This window comes from Ovis canadensis, chromosome 11, assembly GCF_042477335.2.
Source record: "Ovis canadensis isolate MfBH-ARS-UI-01 breed Bighorn chromosome 11, ARS-UI_OviCan_v2, whole genome shotgun sequence".
Classification (NCBI taxonomy): domain Eukaryota; kingdom Metazoa; phylum Chordata; class Mammalia; order Artiodactyla; family Bovidae; genus Ovis; species Ovis canadensis.
The window spans coordinates 49563799-49582604 of record NC_091255.1 but is presented as its reverse complement, the minus strand read 5'-3'; the positions used below and the strand labels follow the sequence as shown (position 1 = coordinate 49582604).

The window sequence follows — 18806 nt, the reverse complement described above, 5'->3', positions numbered from 1 at the left end:
ACAGAAAAAAAAAAATGCTCCAAGAAGAGGAGAATAAAGGGAAGTAAAGGGAGGTAAGGTTTCTAAATTTCACTTGAACTGACAAAATATCAAGTCCAATAGACTATGATATGCATTATATAAATGCAATACCTAGAGCAATTACTTTAAAAGCTATACAAAGAAATACACTTAAAAACATTATAGATAAATCGAAGTGGAATTCTAGAATGTGTCCAAGGAAGGCAGGAAAAAGAAAAATGAAAAAGCCAGAGAGAACAAACAGAAAACAAAAAATGAAGTGTGACCTTAAGCCTTACCATATCAATAATTACAATAAATAGAAAAGGTCTAAATACATCAATTAAAGGACAGAGATTGGCAGAATGGATTAGAACAAGCATGACACAATTCTATGCTTTCAGCAAGAAGATCACTTCAAATACAATGGTATAGGTAAATTGTAAGTAAAGGGATTGAAAACAAAACAAATTATGTAATTGTTCATAGAAGCTTTATTGATAACAGCTAACAACTACAAACAACCAAAATGTTCTCAAAATCTTAAGGTCATTATGCTGAGTGAGAAAAAGGTAGTCTTGAAGGGTCAGATACTGTATGATTCTATTTACATGACATTCTTGAAATAATATAGAGATGGAGAACTAATAGATGTAGCATGAAGGAGATCTTTGTGTTGGTTGAATTGTTGCACATCTTAACTGCAGTGGTAGTTACCTGAAACTACATGTGTGAAAAAAATTATATAGAGTGAAGCACAAACATTATATCAACATGTCAGCTTCCTGATTTTGCAACTGTGCTACATATGAATAACATATAACCATTGCAGAAAATCAGGCTATATGGGATCTCTTGTACTATCTATGCAAATCCTTGTGACTCTATTACTGTTTCAAAATTGAAGAGTTTAAAAAAAAAAAAAACAGAAAGCTGGAGAGAAGTTCTTCTCAATTTTCTATTTCTACCTTTTTAAAAACCCAGAAATAAAGCACACAGCAGTAATAATAATAATAGTTAATACAGGTTGAAAGAAAAATCAAGTTTGAGACCTAAAATTTTGTGCTAGATGTTTTATTTAGCATCCTCCTGATTTAACAATAACAAAAAAGTAATGAAAATACTCAAAATAAACTAAGGGACGTTTACTTGTTCTCTAAATTCTGTAAGTCTATTTTCATTTTGCTCTGTTTGTTTTTTATATTCACCACAAAAGTGAGATCATATGGTATTTGTCTTTCTCAGACATTTCACTGAGCATAATGTCTTCTGAATTACATCCGTTGTAATTGTCATTGCAAATGGCAAATTTCATTTTTTTATGGCAGAGTAATATTGCATTTTCTTTATCCATTCATCTATCAGTGGACACTTAGGTTGCTTCCATTATCTTGGTTATTGTAAATAATGCTGCACTGAAAATGTAGGTGCCTCTATCTTTTTGTTTCCATCAGGTAAATATGCAGAAATCAAATTTCCGAATCACAGGGCATTCTGTTTTTAGGCTTTTTAGGAACCTCCCTACTATTTTCCATAGTGGCTGCACCAATTTATATTTGTCCACATCCCTTCTGTCCATATCCTCCCCAAAACTTGTCATTTGTTGTCTTTCTGATGATAGGCATTCTGATAAGTTCGAGGTAGTATCTGAATATGAGTATGATTTGCATTTCCCTGATGATTAGTTTTGTTGAATATTTTTTTCATGTGACTGTTGACCATCTGTATGTCTTTTTTGGAACAATGTCAATTCAGGTTCTCTGCCAATTTTTAATTGTGTTTTTTAATGACAACTTGTCCGAGTATTTTTATATTTTGAATATTAACCTCTTAAAAAATTTATCATTTGCTAATTTTTTCTCCAACTCATTAGGCAGACTTTACATTTTGCTGATGGTTTACTTTACTTTTGATGGTTTACAAAAGGTTTTAGTTTGATGTGTTCTCATTTCCTTGTTTTTGCTTTTGTTTCCCTTACCTGAGGAGATATGTCCAAAAATAATATCGTTAAGACCAATTTCAAAGAGGGAATACTGCCTATTTTTCTTCTAGAAATTTTATGATTTGGGATCTTACATTTAAGTCTTTAATCCATTTTGAGTTGATTTTTGTATATGCTGTGAAAAATGATCTGTTTTCATTCTTGTACATAGCTCTATCCAGTTATCCAAACACCACTAATTGAAGGAATTTATTTCCTCATTCTTGTATTCTTTGCAATAAATTAATTGACTATATCTGTATGGGTTTATTTCTGAGCTCTCTATTTTGCCCATGATCAATCTGTCTGTTTTTATGCCAATACTGTACTGTTTTGATTGCTGTAGCTTTGTAGTATGGTTTAAAATCAGGGAATGTGATACTGCTTTGTTCTTCTTTCTCAAGGTTGCATTCAGTATTTGGGGTCTTTTGTGGTTCCATACAAAATTTACGACTACTTACCCAGCTCTGTGAAAAAATTATGTGGTATTTATATAGCAATTGCATCATCTCTACTTTGTCTTGGGTTCAGTTCAGTTCAGTCACTCAGTCATATCCAACTCTTTGCAACCCCATGAACTGCAGCACACCAGGCCTCCCTGTCTATCACCAACTCCCAGAGTCCACCCAAACCCATGCCCATTGACTTGGTGATGCCATCCAACCATCTTATCCTCTGTCATCCCCTTCTCCTGCTGCCCTCAATCTTTCCCAGCATCAGAGTCTTTTCAAATGAGTCAGCTCTTCACATCAGGTGGCCAAAGTATTGGAGTTTCAACTTCAACATCATTCCTTCCAAAGAACATCCAGGACTGATCTACTTTATTTTTTTATATGAATTTATTTGTTTTAATACAGAGTGAAGTAAGCCAGAAAGAAAAACACCAATACAGTATACTAACGCATATATATGGAATTTAGAAAGATGGTAACAATAACCCTGTTTGCGAGACAGCAAAAGAGACACAGATGTATAGAACAGTCTTTTGGACTCTGTGGGAGAGGGAGAGGGTGGGATGGTTTGGAAGAATGGCATTGTAACATGTATAATATCATTTATGAAACGAGTCGCCAGTCCAGGTTCAATGCATAATACTGGATGCTTGGAGCTGGTGCACTGAGACGACCCAGAGGACTGATCTCCTTCAGAATGGACTGGTTGGATCTCCTTGCAGTCCAAGGGACTCTCAAGAGTCTTCTCCAACACCACAGTTCAAAAGCATTAATTCTTCGGCACTCAGCTTTCTTTATAGTCCAACTCTCACATCCATACATGACCACTGGAAAAACCACAGCCTTGACCAGCCGTCCTTTGTTGACAAAGTAATGTCTCTGCTTTTTAATATGCTGTCTAGGTTGTTCATAACTTTCCTTCCAAGGAGTGTCTTTTAATTTCATGGCTGCACTCACCATCTGCAGTGATTTTATTTGGGGTAGTATGTCAATTTAATAATTTTATGTCTTCCAATCCATGAGCACAGTATATATTTCCATTTGTTTGCATAGTCTTCAGTTCTTTCATCAATGTTTTATAGTTTTCAGAGTACAGTTCTTTCACCTTCTGATTAAATTTATTCCCAGGTGTTCTATTGCTGATGTAATTTCAATGGGATTATTTTTTAAATTTCTCTTTCTGACCGTTTGCTGTTAGTATATAGGAATGCTACAGATTTCTGTATATTAATTTTGTATCTCCAACTTTACTGAATTCATTCATTAGTTCTCATTAGTTTGGGGGTGCTTCTTCAGGATATTATACATATATAGTAACATGTCCTCTGCAAACAGTGACAGTTTTACTTCTTCCTTTCCAATTTGGATTCCTTATACTTCTTTTCCTTCTCTGATTGTTGTAGCTAAGACTTCCAAAAGTAGTGAGAATGGGTCTCATCTTATTCCTGATCTTAAAAGAAATACTCTCAATGTTCATCATGAAGTACAATGTTAAATGCGGGCTTGTCACATATGATCCATTTTTGCTGAGTTATGTTCCCTCTATACCCACTTTGTTGAGAGTTTTTTAATAAGTGGATGTTGAATTTTTTCAAAACCTTTTTCTCTGTCTATTGGAGTGATTATATAGTTTTCATTCTTCAGTTTGTTAATGTGGTATGTCACATTGACTGACCGGTAAATACTGAACCATTGCATGCCTGAGATAGATCCCATTTGTTTGTAGTATATGATCCTTTTCAGGTATTGTTGAATTCAATTTGCTAATATTTCATTGAGAGTTTTTACATCTGTTGTTGTTCAGTCCCTAAGTCTTGTCTGACTCTGCAAACCCGTGAACTGCAGCATGCCAGGCTTCCCTGTCCTTCACAGTCTCCCTGAGTTTGCTCAAACTCATGTCCATTGAGTCTGTGATGCCATCCAACCATCTCAACCTCCCTTCTCTTGCCCTCAATCTTCCCTAGTATTAGGGTCTTTTCCAATGAGTCACCTCTTCACATCAGGTGGCTAAAGTATTGGAGCTTCAGCTTCAGCACCGGGCCTTCCAATGAATATTAAGGGTTGATTTTCTTTAGGATTGACTTCTTTGATCTCCTCACTGTCCAGAGGACTCTCAAGAGTCTTCTCCAACACCACAGTTCAAAAGCATCAATTCTTCACCACTCAGCCTTCTTTATGGTCCAACTCTCACATTCAAACATGACTGTGGGAAAAATCATAGCCTTGACTATATGGACCTTTGTTGACAGAGTGATCAAAGTGATGTCTGTGCTTTTTAATACACTGTATAGGTTTGTCATGGCTATTCTTCCAAAGAGCAAGCATCTTTTAATTTCATGGCAGCAGTCACCATCAGCACTGATTTTTGAGCCCTGCAAAAATGAAATCTAACACTGTTTACATTTTCCCCTTCTATTTGCCATGAAGTGATGGGACCAGATGCCATGATCTTCATTTTTGATTGTCGAGTTTTAAACCAGCCTTTTCACTTTCCTCTTTCACCTTCATCAAGAGACTCTTTCGTTCCTCTTCAATTCATGCCATTAAAGTGGTATCATCTGCATATTTCAGGTTGTCGATGTTTCTCCCGGCAATCTTGATTCCAGCTGTGCTTCATCCAGTCCAGCATTTTGCATGATGTATTCTGCATGTAAGATAGATAAGCAGGGTGAAAATATATAGCCTTGATGTACTACTTTCCCAATTTTGAACCAGTTTGTTATTCCATGTCCAGTTGTAAATGCTGCTTCTTATCCTACATACAGGTTTCTCAGGAGGTAGGTCATGTTGTCTGGTATTCCCATCTCATTAACAATATTCCACAGTTTATTGTGATCCACACAAAGGCTTTAGCTTAGTCAATGAAGAAGAAGTAGTTTTTTTTTTTTTTTAATTCCCTTGCTCTTTCTATGATCCAGCATATATTGGCAATTTGATCTTTGGTTCCTCTGCCTTTTCTTTTTTTTTTTTTCTGATGCTTTTCATTATCACAGAACATGCTAACTGTAATGTGTGCAAAGAGGAAAAGAGGGGCGGAGGGAAAGGAAATCAAATTGGGGAAGGCTGGATGGCTGCTTCGCTTCTTCTTCTTCCCATTCATAGCCAGGATCATCATGAGCTTTCTAAAGAGAGTTACGAAATCTAAGAAGAGGTCAACGCAATGCCAGATATAATCTTCATCTCCATTTTCAGCCTTTTTCAATAATGAGTTGAGTATCAGAAAGGACAAAGCCACATGTGACCACCAGCCCCACATACAAGTTTGCCTGGAAAAGCCAAATAGATCCGAAGAATAGGTTCCCCAGGGAAGACAAGAGCATCAGGCTCATGGCTGATATCAAGATACCTCCTAGAAAGAGGTAGTTACGGTACCTGGCACAGAGTGCACTCAGGGTGAAGCAAGTGAAGATCATTGCTGGGACCAGGAAGGCAGTGGGAAGGATGCTGGGGTTGGTGGCAATGCACAAGTCCAGAGCAAGGCCCAGGCCAACTCCTGTAAGGAAAGGAAATCCAGACAGACGTCCCAGTCTTTTTTGCTTAGTTTCATGGCTGTGAGGTGTTGCCATCAGCCAAATCATCAACCCCAGACAGCCCAAGGCAGAGAGCAGGCCAGCCTGAATGAAATGGGTGACCACATGGACATAGGCCCCTGTGGCTGCCGCAAGCATACAGAGGGCAAAACTGGCATAGACCTTCTTCAGGTGCTGCTGTGTTGAGAGGGTTATGTGGGAAAATTTAAAGAGTGCATCAAAGTTGATCTTCCGAACAAACATATTCATGACGCTAGTGTCCACTCTTCTGACTCACCTCTCAGGAGCCCACACAGCTCTTCTAACATCAGATGCGCTTCTCCTCTGCCTTTTCTAAATCCAGCTGTACATTTGGAAGTTCTCAGTTCATGTACTGCTGAAACCTAGCTTGAAGGATTTTGAGCATAATCTTGCTGACATGTGAAATGAATGCAATTGTAAGGTAATTTGAACATTCTTTGGCATTGCTTTCCTTTGGGATTAAAATGAAAACGGACCCTTTCCAGTCCTGTGGCCACTGATGAGTTTTCCAAATTTGCTGGTATAATAAGTGCAGCACTTTAACAGCATCATCTTATACCTGTCTAAATTTATTCTTGCGTATTTTACATTTTATGGTACTACTGTAAATTGCATTTTTTCCCTTCCATTGTGTGTTAGGCAGAATAATAAGCCCCTAAAGATGTTCATGTCTTAATCCCAGAAACTTCAAATATGTTAGGCTACATGACAAAGGAGAAGAAAGGTTACTAATCAGCTGACCTTAAAATAGGAAGATTATCCTAGATGACATCAGTCCAATGTAATCACAAAGGTACTTCCTTAAATGTGGAAGATGGAAGCCGAAGAGTCAGTGTTAGAGTGATGCGATGTGAGAAAAACTTGACTGGCTATTGCTGGCTTTGAGGATGGAAGGGCCAGCAAGTCAAGGAACGTGGATAGCCTCTAGAAGCTGGAAAAGGTAAGGAAATTATTGTCCCCTAGGTCCTCCAGAAAGGATCAAGAACAAAATGCTAATAAAGTATTTCTTAAGGATAATGCTAAGTATTCCTGAAAAAGAGCACACTTATCTTGCAACAGATCGTGTTTAAACAGCAAACGTAAACCAAAACCAACACCAAGGCAAATTTTTAGCTAATCTAATAGAACAAACAAACACCGAGTACTAAAAGTGTGAGTTTGGCCAGGTTTGGATTTATAATGAAGAACATGAGTTGGTCTTAAATAATCTCCTTTGCCTGGATATGTCAGAAACTCGCTCATCTGACCCCCCCCGACTCATGAAGTGCCATGGATCTGGAGGATCCCAGCAGTGGACCTTTGGGAGGACTAACCGGCTGTACCAGGTGTCAGTGGGCCAGTGCCTCCGGGGAGTCGATCCCCTGAGTCGCAGAGGCTCTGTTGCCATGGCCATCTGTGACGGCTCCCCCTCACAGCAGTGGCGTTTGGAACCTTAAGGTGGATGCTGTGGCCGGAATGGTGACGGGCATGCTCCTCCTCACCTTGGAGCTGAAGAAGTGTGCTTCCCCAAGAGGCTGAAGTCATTTCTGGACTGCTGGTCAGGAATTTCCTCCTTATGGTAGGAAACCAGAATGCAGCGTTAAATCGAGAGTCAGGTTTGTGTAGAAGGATAAAGCCCAGGAGATCAATGTGTCTGTTCAGATTTATTTGATCAGGAACTTGTCGTGATTTCCCTTCTTAGATTTCATAGGTGATGGTTAATTTTTAAATTTCTACTACCATGTTCTGAATAATTTTAAATATACTGAATCCACATTACTTTTAACTTCAGAAGGCATTCATTTATAAGATTATATTTAAGAGGCAGTTAATATTATAAATTATTTTGATGAATATGGTACTACCCACATTTACATTAAAGGACCGTTTTGAGTCTTTAAAAAAATAAAAATAAAAAAAAAAATAAAAGTGTGAGTTTGGGAAACTCGAAAGGTAACCAGCCTGTTTTCCAAGGAATTTCCTGTTAGCAATCAAACCCAACCTGGAAATCTAAAACAGAAATCCAGCAATTACTTAGAGTCTTAAGACCAACATGTCCGAACAATGGAAATGGGAAATTCTGTTGGACATACCAAAATAAAATACTGATTTCTAAGTTTACCAATAATTATTAGATATCAATAGATTCCCCCTTTTTAGAGAAGAAAGGAAAAGAAGGATGGACTCATTCCTGATCAAGCTTAATGCCATGGGAAGAGGTCAACAAGGACTTAATGAACTTAACATACTCACACTTGCTTAATAATGGATGCTGTTAGAATAATGACGACAGATCCTTTTGAAGACATAAGGTGAAGCTCTGAATCTAATGATAAGTAGTAGTTGTGATGGGTAATAACTTAGTAACAGCCTAAACACATATTTTTATGAGACAAGTAGCTCTTCTCAGGCAAGTAAAAAGCAGACTAATGAGATGTTCCTGTGGGATTTGATATATAAACATTAGAAAGGAAAACTTCCTGCCTACTGTGACACCATCTTGAGCAAAGGCTATATAAGTACTTCAAAGAGGAAAAAGCCAAGAGGTTTGGAATTTAGACTCAGTCGTGGTTGCCTTGAGCTTTGGATCCCAGAGACCACAGACTTTGAAATCAACCAAAGCTGGGCACACACTCTGGATACCAAGGGCTGTACAACAACTATGTCTTCCACAACACCATGCCAAAGCTGTTCTGGGATTACAAATTTAACAACCATCCTTCCTAACACCAGCTGCCAGCATGGTGGTCTTAAAGCCAATAGCTGTCAACCAACTGGCCATGTTCTGAGAACTCTCCAGTCCCTGGACTACAAACCAACTCCTGGCTTTTCTCTCACCCCTCTCTGCTTAATCAGCAACTTCAACACCTGTCCCTTTCTGGATGATTGTGGCTGGTGTGATGGTGGCATCAACAGTAATGAGAAAGAGACCATGAAAATCTTGAACAATCGCCTTGCTAACTACCTGGAAAAGGTACAAATGCTGGAACGAGAGAACACTGCATTGGAGTGTAAAATCCAGGAAGAATGTAACAAAGAACTCCCGGTCATATGTCCTGACTACCTATCCTACTATGCAACCATTGAGGAGCTCCAGCAAAAGGTAAGATTCTTAGGAACATGTATAATCACATTGTGAGTTGATGTTCTCGAAGCAACAGCCATTTGCTAAACTTTAATATTTTAGTTCATTTTATACTGAAAAATATTTTGTAGAATAAGAAAATTTCTTGAATGAAATTGTTGAGACAATATTTAGAGTTTTACAGTTTTTCGTTTTCCAGAGTTATACTCTGCTATCAGATAACACATGACCAAAATGTATTAACATCTGCTGCCATTTCTTTAACAAAAAATAGAAAACAGGGATCTGAGAAAATGAATTTTGTTTAAACAAGTTCCTAAACAACTTAACTTTTATCCATTTTTTTCAATCATCATCACTCTTTTCTCCTTCTATGCTCATCTCATCATCTCCGAATTGTCTAGTTTCTTCCCATGCCAATCCTAAATTTCCCATTCTGAATGATATGCTGCTGCTACACAACATGAATTTTTTTCTGTTACATTTTTTCAAAAATATTTATTGGGCACCAGCAACAATGTACTAGACATTATTCTAGGCTCTGGGAACATATTGGTGAACTAAAATGTCTCACCCTCATAGTATGAACATTCTAGTCGGCCATGGTATGTTATGCAAATATGCAATGAACTTTATACTTTGATAGTAAAACATCTACAGAAGTTTTTGTTGAAGTAATTTTTTGCCGATCTTTTAGGAAAATAACAAAAAAACTCTGACTTCCCAAAGTTCCCCAGCATACCAGCATAGCTGTGAAAAGCCTAACTAGCCTCCCCCTGTTAACCAAACACACATAAGCCCCTTGGAGGCTTTTAAAGGAGGATATCTTGGTGTTTGTCTCATTTGTGTGTGCAACTTCTTAATTCTAGATCTTGTGTACCAAGGCTGAGAATTCCAGGCTGGTTTCACAAATTGACAACACCAAACTGACTGCTGATGACTTGAGAGCCAAGTAAGCCCACCCAACTCTGTCGTTCATGACAGGGTTCACCCTGCGTCTGATGCAACACAGTCCTAATAAGATCATCTCCAAGTCTACTAACTCTCCTGCCCATGCCATGTCAACACCAGCCCAGTGAGGACCTCCAGACTCAATATAAATGACTGAGATTCACAACCACCCACATGCACCCAGTATCCACAGTTTATAACATATGAACACATCTGATTACCTGCACAATAGTCAATAAGATAGACAGAGCTATTGTATTACTATCCCATTTAAGGTAGGAAAACTGAGGTTTAACAGGGTCCAAGGGATGAAACTAGTACAAGGCAAAATAAAAACTTGGACCCAAGCTTGCTAATGGAGAAGGCAATGGCACCCCACTCCAGTACTCTTGCCTGGAAAATCCCATGGACAGAGGAGCGTGGTAGGCTACAGTCCACGAGGTCGCAAAGAGTCGGACACGACTGAGCGACCTCACTTTGACTTTTCACTTTCATGCATTGGAGAAGGAAATGGCAACCCACTCCAGTATTCTTGCCTAGAGAATCCCAGGGATGGTGGAGCCTGGTGGGCTGCCGTCTATGGGGCCGCACAGAGTCGGACACGACTGAAGCGACTTAGCAGCAGCAGCAAGCTTGCTGTATCTTAATTTTGCTCTTTGCACTTACACTACACTGCCTCTAGTGGAAGGAGAAGGATGATAAACTCATTCATCTTAAATAACAAGGGAGCATCACTGGCAAACTAAGGAATCATAACTCAGTTCAGTTCAGTTCAGTTGCTCAGTCACGTCCAACTCTTTGCAACTCTTTGCGACCTCATGGACTGCAAAATTGCAGAACTGTATAATTTGAGAATCCACAGGCTGCATAAATGAGTAGTGATGTTTTCAAATGACTCCACCTCTAAAGAGAATAAAACTTCTGATAGAAACATAGGAAATGAGAAGCCTAGTGAAAAATGCAGAAGAAAGTTCTTCTTGGCTTGATTTACACCATCTACATTTTAATGCCTATCTTTTCATGTCTCATTTTTATAGGTACGAAGCTGAGATGTCCCTACGCCAGCTAGTGGAGGCAGATGCCAACTGCCTACAGCAGATCCTGAATGCACTGACTCTGGGCAAGGCTGACCTGGAGGCACAAGTCCAGTCTCTGAAAGAGGAGCTCCTTTGCCTCAAAAACGACCATGAACAGGTTAGAGAAAGACCAACAGAGTTATTACAAACTAAGCCTCTAAAAGTAGCATCAATTTTTCTGAGTTGAATTTGACAAAAGTTGTCCCCACTAGCCACTACTCTGTTTTACCTTGATTATATCTACTACTACTACTACCATTCATTGATTCAATGTGTTTCAAATCTGTTGCCTATAACACAATATCTGAAGCCTCCACTGTCTTCTCTAGTTTTTCCAGGAAAAGGAAGCAACCCAATTTTCCTGTGCTCACAGGTTTCCCACCTTTTTATAGGCAACTCTGCACAGACTTCTGCCACTATTGGTATAAGCCAATATTGGCATAAGGACATTTTGGCATTATAAAGACTATGATCTCTCATTATAAATTTCACCTCTATGTCACTTCACCTGTTACCCATGGAAATGATCTAAATTCTTTTAAATCCTGATCTTGCTAGTTAATTCCTTGTAATATTGCACATACTTGAACACACAGTCGTATCTGAAACAGCCTTACGTTATAACATGTTTATTTATTTATTTATTTTAATTGGAGGCTAATTACTTTACAATATTGTCGTGGTTTTTGCCATACAATAGCACCTGTAAATCATGTATTCCTTTATTGTGGGCTTTCTTTCAGATGCACTTAAGCTAAATTCTCACTGTTAGACTGAAACAAGAACACAAGAGGGTCATCTCTTCATCAAGTGACTTCACATTCTTTTCTCTCCTTAGGAAATCAGTTCCTTACAGAGCCAGCTTGGGGACAGACTCCACATTGAAGTGACCAGTGCCCCTTCTGTTGACCTAAACCGGGTTCTACAAGAAATGAGATGTCAGTACGAGTCGATCATGGAGACAAACCGCAAAGATATAGAAGAGTGGTCCAACACACAGGTAGGGAGGGTCGAAAATTCAAAAAGAGAAAGTTAACCCTACTTCCAGGGGCCCTTGAAACACAGTCAAGTTTTCCTTCATGATATCCTTTGATGGCCTTTGACTGTGTTTCAGATGGAGGAGCTGAACCAGCAGGTGGTGACCAGCACTCAGCAACAGCAGTGCTACCAGAAGGAGATCACTGAGCTGAGACGCACCATGAATGCTCTGGAGGTTGAACTGCAGGCCCAGCACCGAATGGTACCTGAAACAGTGACCAAGCCCAGCACAGCAGTGGTGGCAATAGTCCCTGACATCTGTGTGGTGCTGTGTTGCCCAACGTGTGTCCCTAGAACAATAGCTTCTCTGTTTCCTAAGGGTCTGTGCAAAAAAAAAAAAAAAAGACTTTGTGATCAAATAAGCCAGAGAAATCCTGGATTAAGCAAAAGTAAAACAGGGTACCTTCCTAAAGGCCTTCAATAAGCTGATGTTCACCATGAATCAACAAGAAAGGAATATATAGTATTCAGCATTTTAGAACTCATTTGACCATAGACTCCTTTTTTTAAAGAGCATCTCACAGCAATGATAATCCATGGTGTACACTTTGGGAAACTCTATAAGAGCATTTTATTATATGCAAAACACTTTTACAAACTATCAAATTTATTAAAATAATCTTATGGAGGAAGTGGCATAATTATTAAGCCAGTTTTACAGATGAGGCTCAGAGAGCTAAGGTGGCTTTACCAAGTCAAATCCAAGAGAAGTTTCATCTCACTTATTTTGTAGATGGAGATATGAGCTCCTGAGGCATTAAGTAACTTGTTAAAAGTCACACAAGAAATTCAAGTCTGAGCCAGAATGCAGGTTCCAAAGCTGGAACCACTTCTTCCTCATTCTACAACCTCCCTGAAGTAGGAAATTATTTAAATGCTCTGGTATGAAGGGTATTAGGAAGACCTTGCCCCAAAGCCGGTTTTGTCACCAGCTAGTCAACTCATTTAAATTCCTGAGCCTCGGTTTTCTCATCTGTAAAAATTGGAATAATCATGCAAGTCATATGTTATTGAAAACTAAAATCCCATTATATATAGTCATACAGAATGATAGATCAGGAAAGAACTTTATTCAACTCTCATATTTTACATGTAAAGGAATTGTTCCAGTGAAGAGAATTGTTTATGGCTAACTGCTGCTCACTTCCTTTTTTTCCTTTTTAAGGTACAAATCCTCATAAAGCAAGGTGCCATGGTAATGCATTTTTAATGCCTAAGTGTAAAATATGTTGGAATTTTTTTTCTGTTTTAGGTAGGAGAATGTGGTAGGAGATTGTCAGGTGATTAAGGAAGAGGAAGATAATTATTTAAAGAGATGCCCAAAGAAAAAAGACAAAAGCGAGTTTTAACATAGTTGATAATTTTATTTTTAGATTTGTTTGGTCAGGAAGTAATAAGAGGGCTTGGAGAATCATTAGTACCTGTCATAAAAAAAAAAAAAAAACACTGTTTAAAATGATGCTGATCACAAATGACTTGGGTTTAAGGAAGTAATCATTAGAAATTCTCCTTTCCTCCTCTGTGATAGAGAGACTCCCAGGAATGTGCCCTGACAGAAACGGAAGCCCGCTACGCAGCCTTGCTGGCCCAGACCCAGTGTCTGATCGATAACCTAGAGGCTCAGCTGGCAGAGATCCGGGGGGCCCTGGAAAGACAGAACCAAGAATACGAGATTCTGCTAGATGTCAAGTCCCGGCTGGAGTGTGAGATTGCCACATACCGCAGCCTTCTGGAGAGCTCAGATGGCAAGTATGTAAAATAAAAGCAGTATCTGTAAGAAAAAGGCTCAAACACGCACATATGCCCGCTGCCACCAGCAAGGGGGAACAATCGCCTTGGTCTTCTTGTCAGTGATGGGGAGCTTCGGCTGAAACATTCCATCCACTCTCTCTCGAGCTGTGCCGTTTGGAGGCCTACGATCATAACCTAGTCCAAATTTGAGGAGTGAGCTGAACTGCATTGGTTTTGAAGAGCCAGTGCTCCAGATTGATTCCCTCAGGCTGGCTAGCTTCTTAAAGTCTTAAAAACTGCTAGGGGTAAAAATAATTTCCCCAAAGATGAACATTTCTGGTGATTTACAGGTTTCTCCCTAATGAGATGAAAATCTGACTGTCATGAGATCAAATAGGACAACCATGTTTCCTTAGGAGAAACGTTCTGCTCAGGATGAAACTCCCAGCCTTGTCCAGTCACTTGCCCTTGATGGCCAGGAGCAGCATGTACACATGTGTATCAGCATCTTTTATAGAAGCTATAATTTTGTTAATGATAAGAAGCTAACCAACTCATAAAGAACTGATAAGGAGTATGAGCTCTTTGAATCAACTCCATCCAAACTAATGCCCCAAATGCAGGCTTAGTTTACAACTGCTAAGGAGACTTCCTTCCCAGAAACAATCTTTTCACTGGCATGTCCACATTAATATTAGCACAATGTTCACCTATGTGATCACTCTGAGGAGCTGTAACATACCAAAGTACCTTGAATCATCCATCAAAGAGACAGAATGCTTTCTTAAAGAGTTTTCACTTGTAACTCCTCCTAACTCTAATTCCTTTAAGATTAGTCACTTATAGACACCCAGAAGGTACTTCAGAGATCTTGGATGAAGCGTTGAGGACTCTTCCATAGATGGAGATCTGTCACCAAAAGTACTGTGACTAACATTCTCGTTAGGAAAAATACCAGATTAACTTCCTTTCTTCAGATAGTAAGCCCTCTGACTTGTCCCTTCTCACTGTTGAGTCCCCCCTATATCCATTCTACAGAAGAAAAACTAAAGCTCAGGAGGGTTAACTGACTTATCTGAGGTCACCAGCTGGCAAATGCCAGACCTGGGCTCCACCCCCATCTTGGATGCCTGGCCTGTTCATCCAACACTGTGGCATTGGCTGTAACGGCAGCTTACATAATCTAGCACGTCTAAACCTAGGATGCTGCTTTCCCATGGTTCTGGTCTGATTCTTTTTCTTCCACTGGTGCTTGTGCAAAATGAATACACAAGTATTAGGAAGTACTTGTTTTGAGCGACACATACTGAAAAATTAACCACTGCCATGTTTCTCCATAGCCACCATTGCCTTCCCTCAATCACAAGCAAAATTCTGTTTTTTCCTAGGCTTCCCTGTCACCCGTGTGCCATCAAGCATGAGTCTTCTGCTTGCATATCCAACAAGGCCAGCACCATGGAATGCACAGCCCCAGTTCACACGTCACCCTTAGGCCCCTGTGGGATACATGAGTCCCACAGTGCCTGGAGCATCCTGCCCAGAATTCTGGTTAAAATCTGCACCATCACTGAGGAGATCAAGGATGGGAAAGTCATTTCTTCTTACGAGCACGTGCAGCCTTGCTTCATCACCAGAACTGCCAAAGCCTGACATCCCAAAGTGATAAAAATGACCCTCATTCATGAAAGAGAGGCCAATCCTTGTTTCTGCCAGAACCCCCCGGTCCCTTGAGGTACTTAGTTTCTTGCTACTACATCGGGTCCCCGTTGCTAGATATAAGATCTTTTATTCTGCTCCTTCTCTAGGTCATTGCCACCAACAGGACAATAAATGATTTTTCTCTGGAAGCACATTTCCCATGTATCTGAAGGTCAGGCACTGATATGTAGGTGTGACAAGGTGACCTACATTACCTGACTCCACAGGTGATGGGCAGGTTCTCTTGTGTTTATTCAGGCCTTGTTTACTTACATTCCTCTCTAGAGCCAGTCAGACAAGTTTCAGGGTTGTTTTTGGCTGCAGAACATGAAGGTGAAAAGTTAAAATCTTCCCTTCTAAACTCCTTCTTTGTATATAGAAAGAAGCTTATGTGGGGATGGAATGAACAGAGAAAAGTCTTTAATACTTGGTTTCCTTGAATAGTCATGAGTCTGAATCCTAGTCACCAACAGACTCTGCCTGCTCTCAAATATTTTTTTGAATTTTTTTACTTATTTTCTTTATTCTGCTCAAGACTTTTGGGGTTTCTTGAATCTTAAGTTTTACAACTCATGGGTTTGAGGATATTCAAGTCCTTTATCTCCCATTCTCTGTTCTCTCTGTGCACCCCTTCTAGATGAAGACTGAAGCTTTTCCTCATTTTATTTTTGTTTGTGTGAATGTATTTTGTTGTATGTATTTTGTCTGCCTGCATGGCATGCTACATCTTAGTCCCTGGACTAAGAATAGAACTCGCACCGTCTGCATTGGAAGCACCAAGTCTTCACTACCAGACTGCCAGGGAAGCGCCATGCACAAAAATATATTTCAAGATGTACACATTCTCCAAAACTTTGCAAATTATCAGGCTCTCCAAATATTTTCATCAAGAATCGGGAATCATTGTGGGGTGTGAATCCAGAGCATTTTGAAGAAATATCTTGGATCTTTTCATTAAATATTTGCTATTTCTCTTTCTATTCTTTAGGGAATGGGCTTTAGTTCTGATTGTTTGACAAAGCACTTATGGCTGGAAATCTCAAGACATTACCCTGCTCCTCTATCTCCCTGTGACAGGTGCCAAGAAAAAATAACTTAGATGCTTGCTTCAATGTATCAGAATAGAGAAATGGACTCTATAGGAACAAACTTTACAGAGAAGTAATCAAGAATAATTCCTGCTTGCAAGCAGTCCCAGTGTGAGAAAGCACCATTTAGGTACCAGCCATTATCAGAGCTTTTTACAGTAGGGTCTCAGAGTGTTTAAATCAGTCTGTACAAAATTTTTTTTTTACCTTTCCAGAGGTTTCAGTAAATAATTTCAACCCACACACAGAATGTGAAGTCAAAAGTCCTTAAGTCCTATACTCTTTCTAACCATGTCTCTGGAAAATCTTGAGCCATCATCAAATTTAATTCCCTTGTTTGTTAAGTGAGATTCATGCCTACTTCACAGGGTTGTTGTGATGATCAAATGAAGTTTCTATGTGATGCAGTTTCTATGTGAAGCTGCTCTGTATGCTGAAAAGTACTATGCAAATGTTATTGTTATATAAGCCCTAGAACTAATTTTATCAATCTTATTTCATGTTAAAATTCTTTCTGCATGAGTTTAGCTCTCCAGTCATGATTTTAGAGTTTTAATAGTGTTTGGCTTTGATGGATAAAAAGAATAGAATAAGGTCTCCTGTGACCAAGCCCACAGTTCTACTCAATAAAACATCTTTGAAGTCTTAGAGCACATATCAGTATCAATTGATGGCTGTGGCCACATCAAAGATGAAAGCATTGTTTAGCTCATAGCTTAGCCCTACACTTCCTCCAGACAAGTAGCAAATTACACTAAGCAAATGGATTGCAGAACTCTCAGGGGGGATCTCTTTTCTATCAATAATCTCTTTTAACTCGGAATGCTCAAATTACCCCTGATCAGCACTAGAAGGCAATGGCACCCGCTCCAATACTCTTGCCTGGAAAATCCCATGGATGGAGGAGCCTGGTAGGCTGCAGTCCATGGGGTCGCTAAGAGTCGGACACGACTGAGCGACTTCACTTTCACTTTTCACTTTCATGCACTGGAGAAGGAAATGGCAACCCACTCCAGTGTTCTTGCCTGGAGAATCCCAGGGACGGGGAGCCTGGTGGGCTGCCATCTATGGGGTCTCTCAGAGTCGGACACGACTGAAGCGACTTAGCAGCAGCAGCAGCAGCAGCAGCACTTCCTTGCATTCTATCTCAGACTGAAGGATGGAAATGTGGGAAGAGCATGCAGTTTAGAGTCAGAAACTCCAAGACAGAGTTTTAAATCAGCTTGTGTGTGTGCGCACCCTTGAACAAAAAGGACATAATATAATAACTTGTCTGTTGCATAGCTGGAAGAAATAATGGAGATAATGATGAAAATCACATTTTAATGAAAATCAAAGCCGTTGACTATGTGGATCACAATAAACTGTGGAAAATTCTGAAAGAGATGGGGATACCAGACCACCTGACCTGCCTCTTGAGAAATCTGTATGCAGGTCAGGAAGCAACAGTTAGAACTGGACATGGAACAACAGACTGGTTCCAAATAGGAAAAGGAGTATATCAAGGCTATATATTGTCACCCTGCTTATTTAACTTATATGTGGAGTACATGATGAGAAACGCTGGACTGGAAGAAACACAAGCTGGAATCAAGATTGCTGGGAGAAATAGCAATAACCTCAGATATGCAGATGACACCACCCTTATGGCAGAAAGTGAAGAGGAGCTAAAAAGCCTCTTGATGAAAGTGAAAGAGGAGAGTGAAAAAGTTGGCTTAAAGCTCAACATTCAGAAAATGAAGATCATGGCATCCGGTCCCATCACTTCATGGGAAATAGATGGGGAAACAGTGGAAGCAGTGTCAGACTTTATTTTTGGGGGCTCCAAAATCACTGCAGATGGTGACTGCAGCCATGACATTAAAAGACGCTTACTCCTTGGAAGAAGTTATGACCAACCTAGATAGTATATTCAAAAGCAGAGACATTACTTTGCCGACTAAGGTCCGTCTAGTCAAGGCTATGATTTTTCCTGTGGTCATGTATGGATGTGAGAGTTGGACTGTGAAGAAGACTGAGCGCTGAAGAATTGATGCTTTTGAACTGTGATGTTGGAGAAGACTCTTGAGAGTCCCTGAGACTGCAAGGAGATCCAACCAGTCCATTCTGAAGGAGATCAACCCTGGGATTTCTTTGGAATGAATGATGCTAAAGCTGAAACTCCAGTACTTTGGCC

General features: G+C 39.6%; 1 protein-coding gene and 1 pseudogene across 1 annotated transcript; one reads left to right on the top strand and one right to left on the bottom strand.

Moving 5' to 3' along the window:
- Positions 1-1596: 1596 nt before the first annotated feature.
- Positions 1597-6212, bottom strand: LOC138415474 (bax inhibitor 1 pseudogene; annotated as a pseudogene).
- Positions 6213-7243: 1031 nt separating this feature from the next.
- KRT39 (keratin 39) lies at positions 7244-15494 on the top strand. Its single transcript, XM_069544094.1, has 8 exons — positions 7244-7406; positions 8558-9066; positions 9918-10000; positions 11037-11193; positions 11914-12075; positions 12190-12315; positions 13642-13862; positions 15233-15494. Exons 1-8 carry the CDS (start codon positions 7244-7246, stop codon positions 15492-15494), a joined length of 1683 nt encoding a protein of 560 aa, XP_069400195.1.
- Positions 15495-18806: the final 3312 nt, after the last annotated feature.

Excerpts from the sequence above, each read along its gene's own strand:
- KRT39 (XM_069544094.1), top strand. The coding sequence starts at position 7,244 with ATGAAGTGCCATGGATCTGGAGGATCCCAGCAGTGGACCTTTGGGAGG. Across the intron at positions 9,067-9,917 it reads TTGAGGAGCTCCAGCAAAAG|ATCTTGTGTACCAAGGCTGA; the intron begins GTAAGATTCTTA and ends TCTTAATTCTAG. Across the intron at positions 12,316-13,641 it reads TGCAGGCCCAGCACCGAATG|AGAGACTCCCAGGAATGTGC; the intron begins GTACCTGAAACA and ends CCTCTGTGATAG.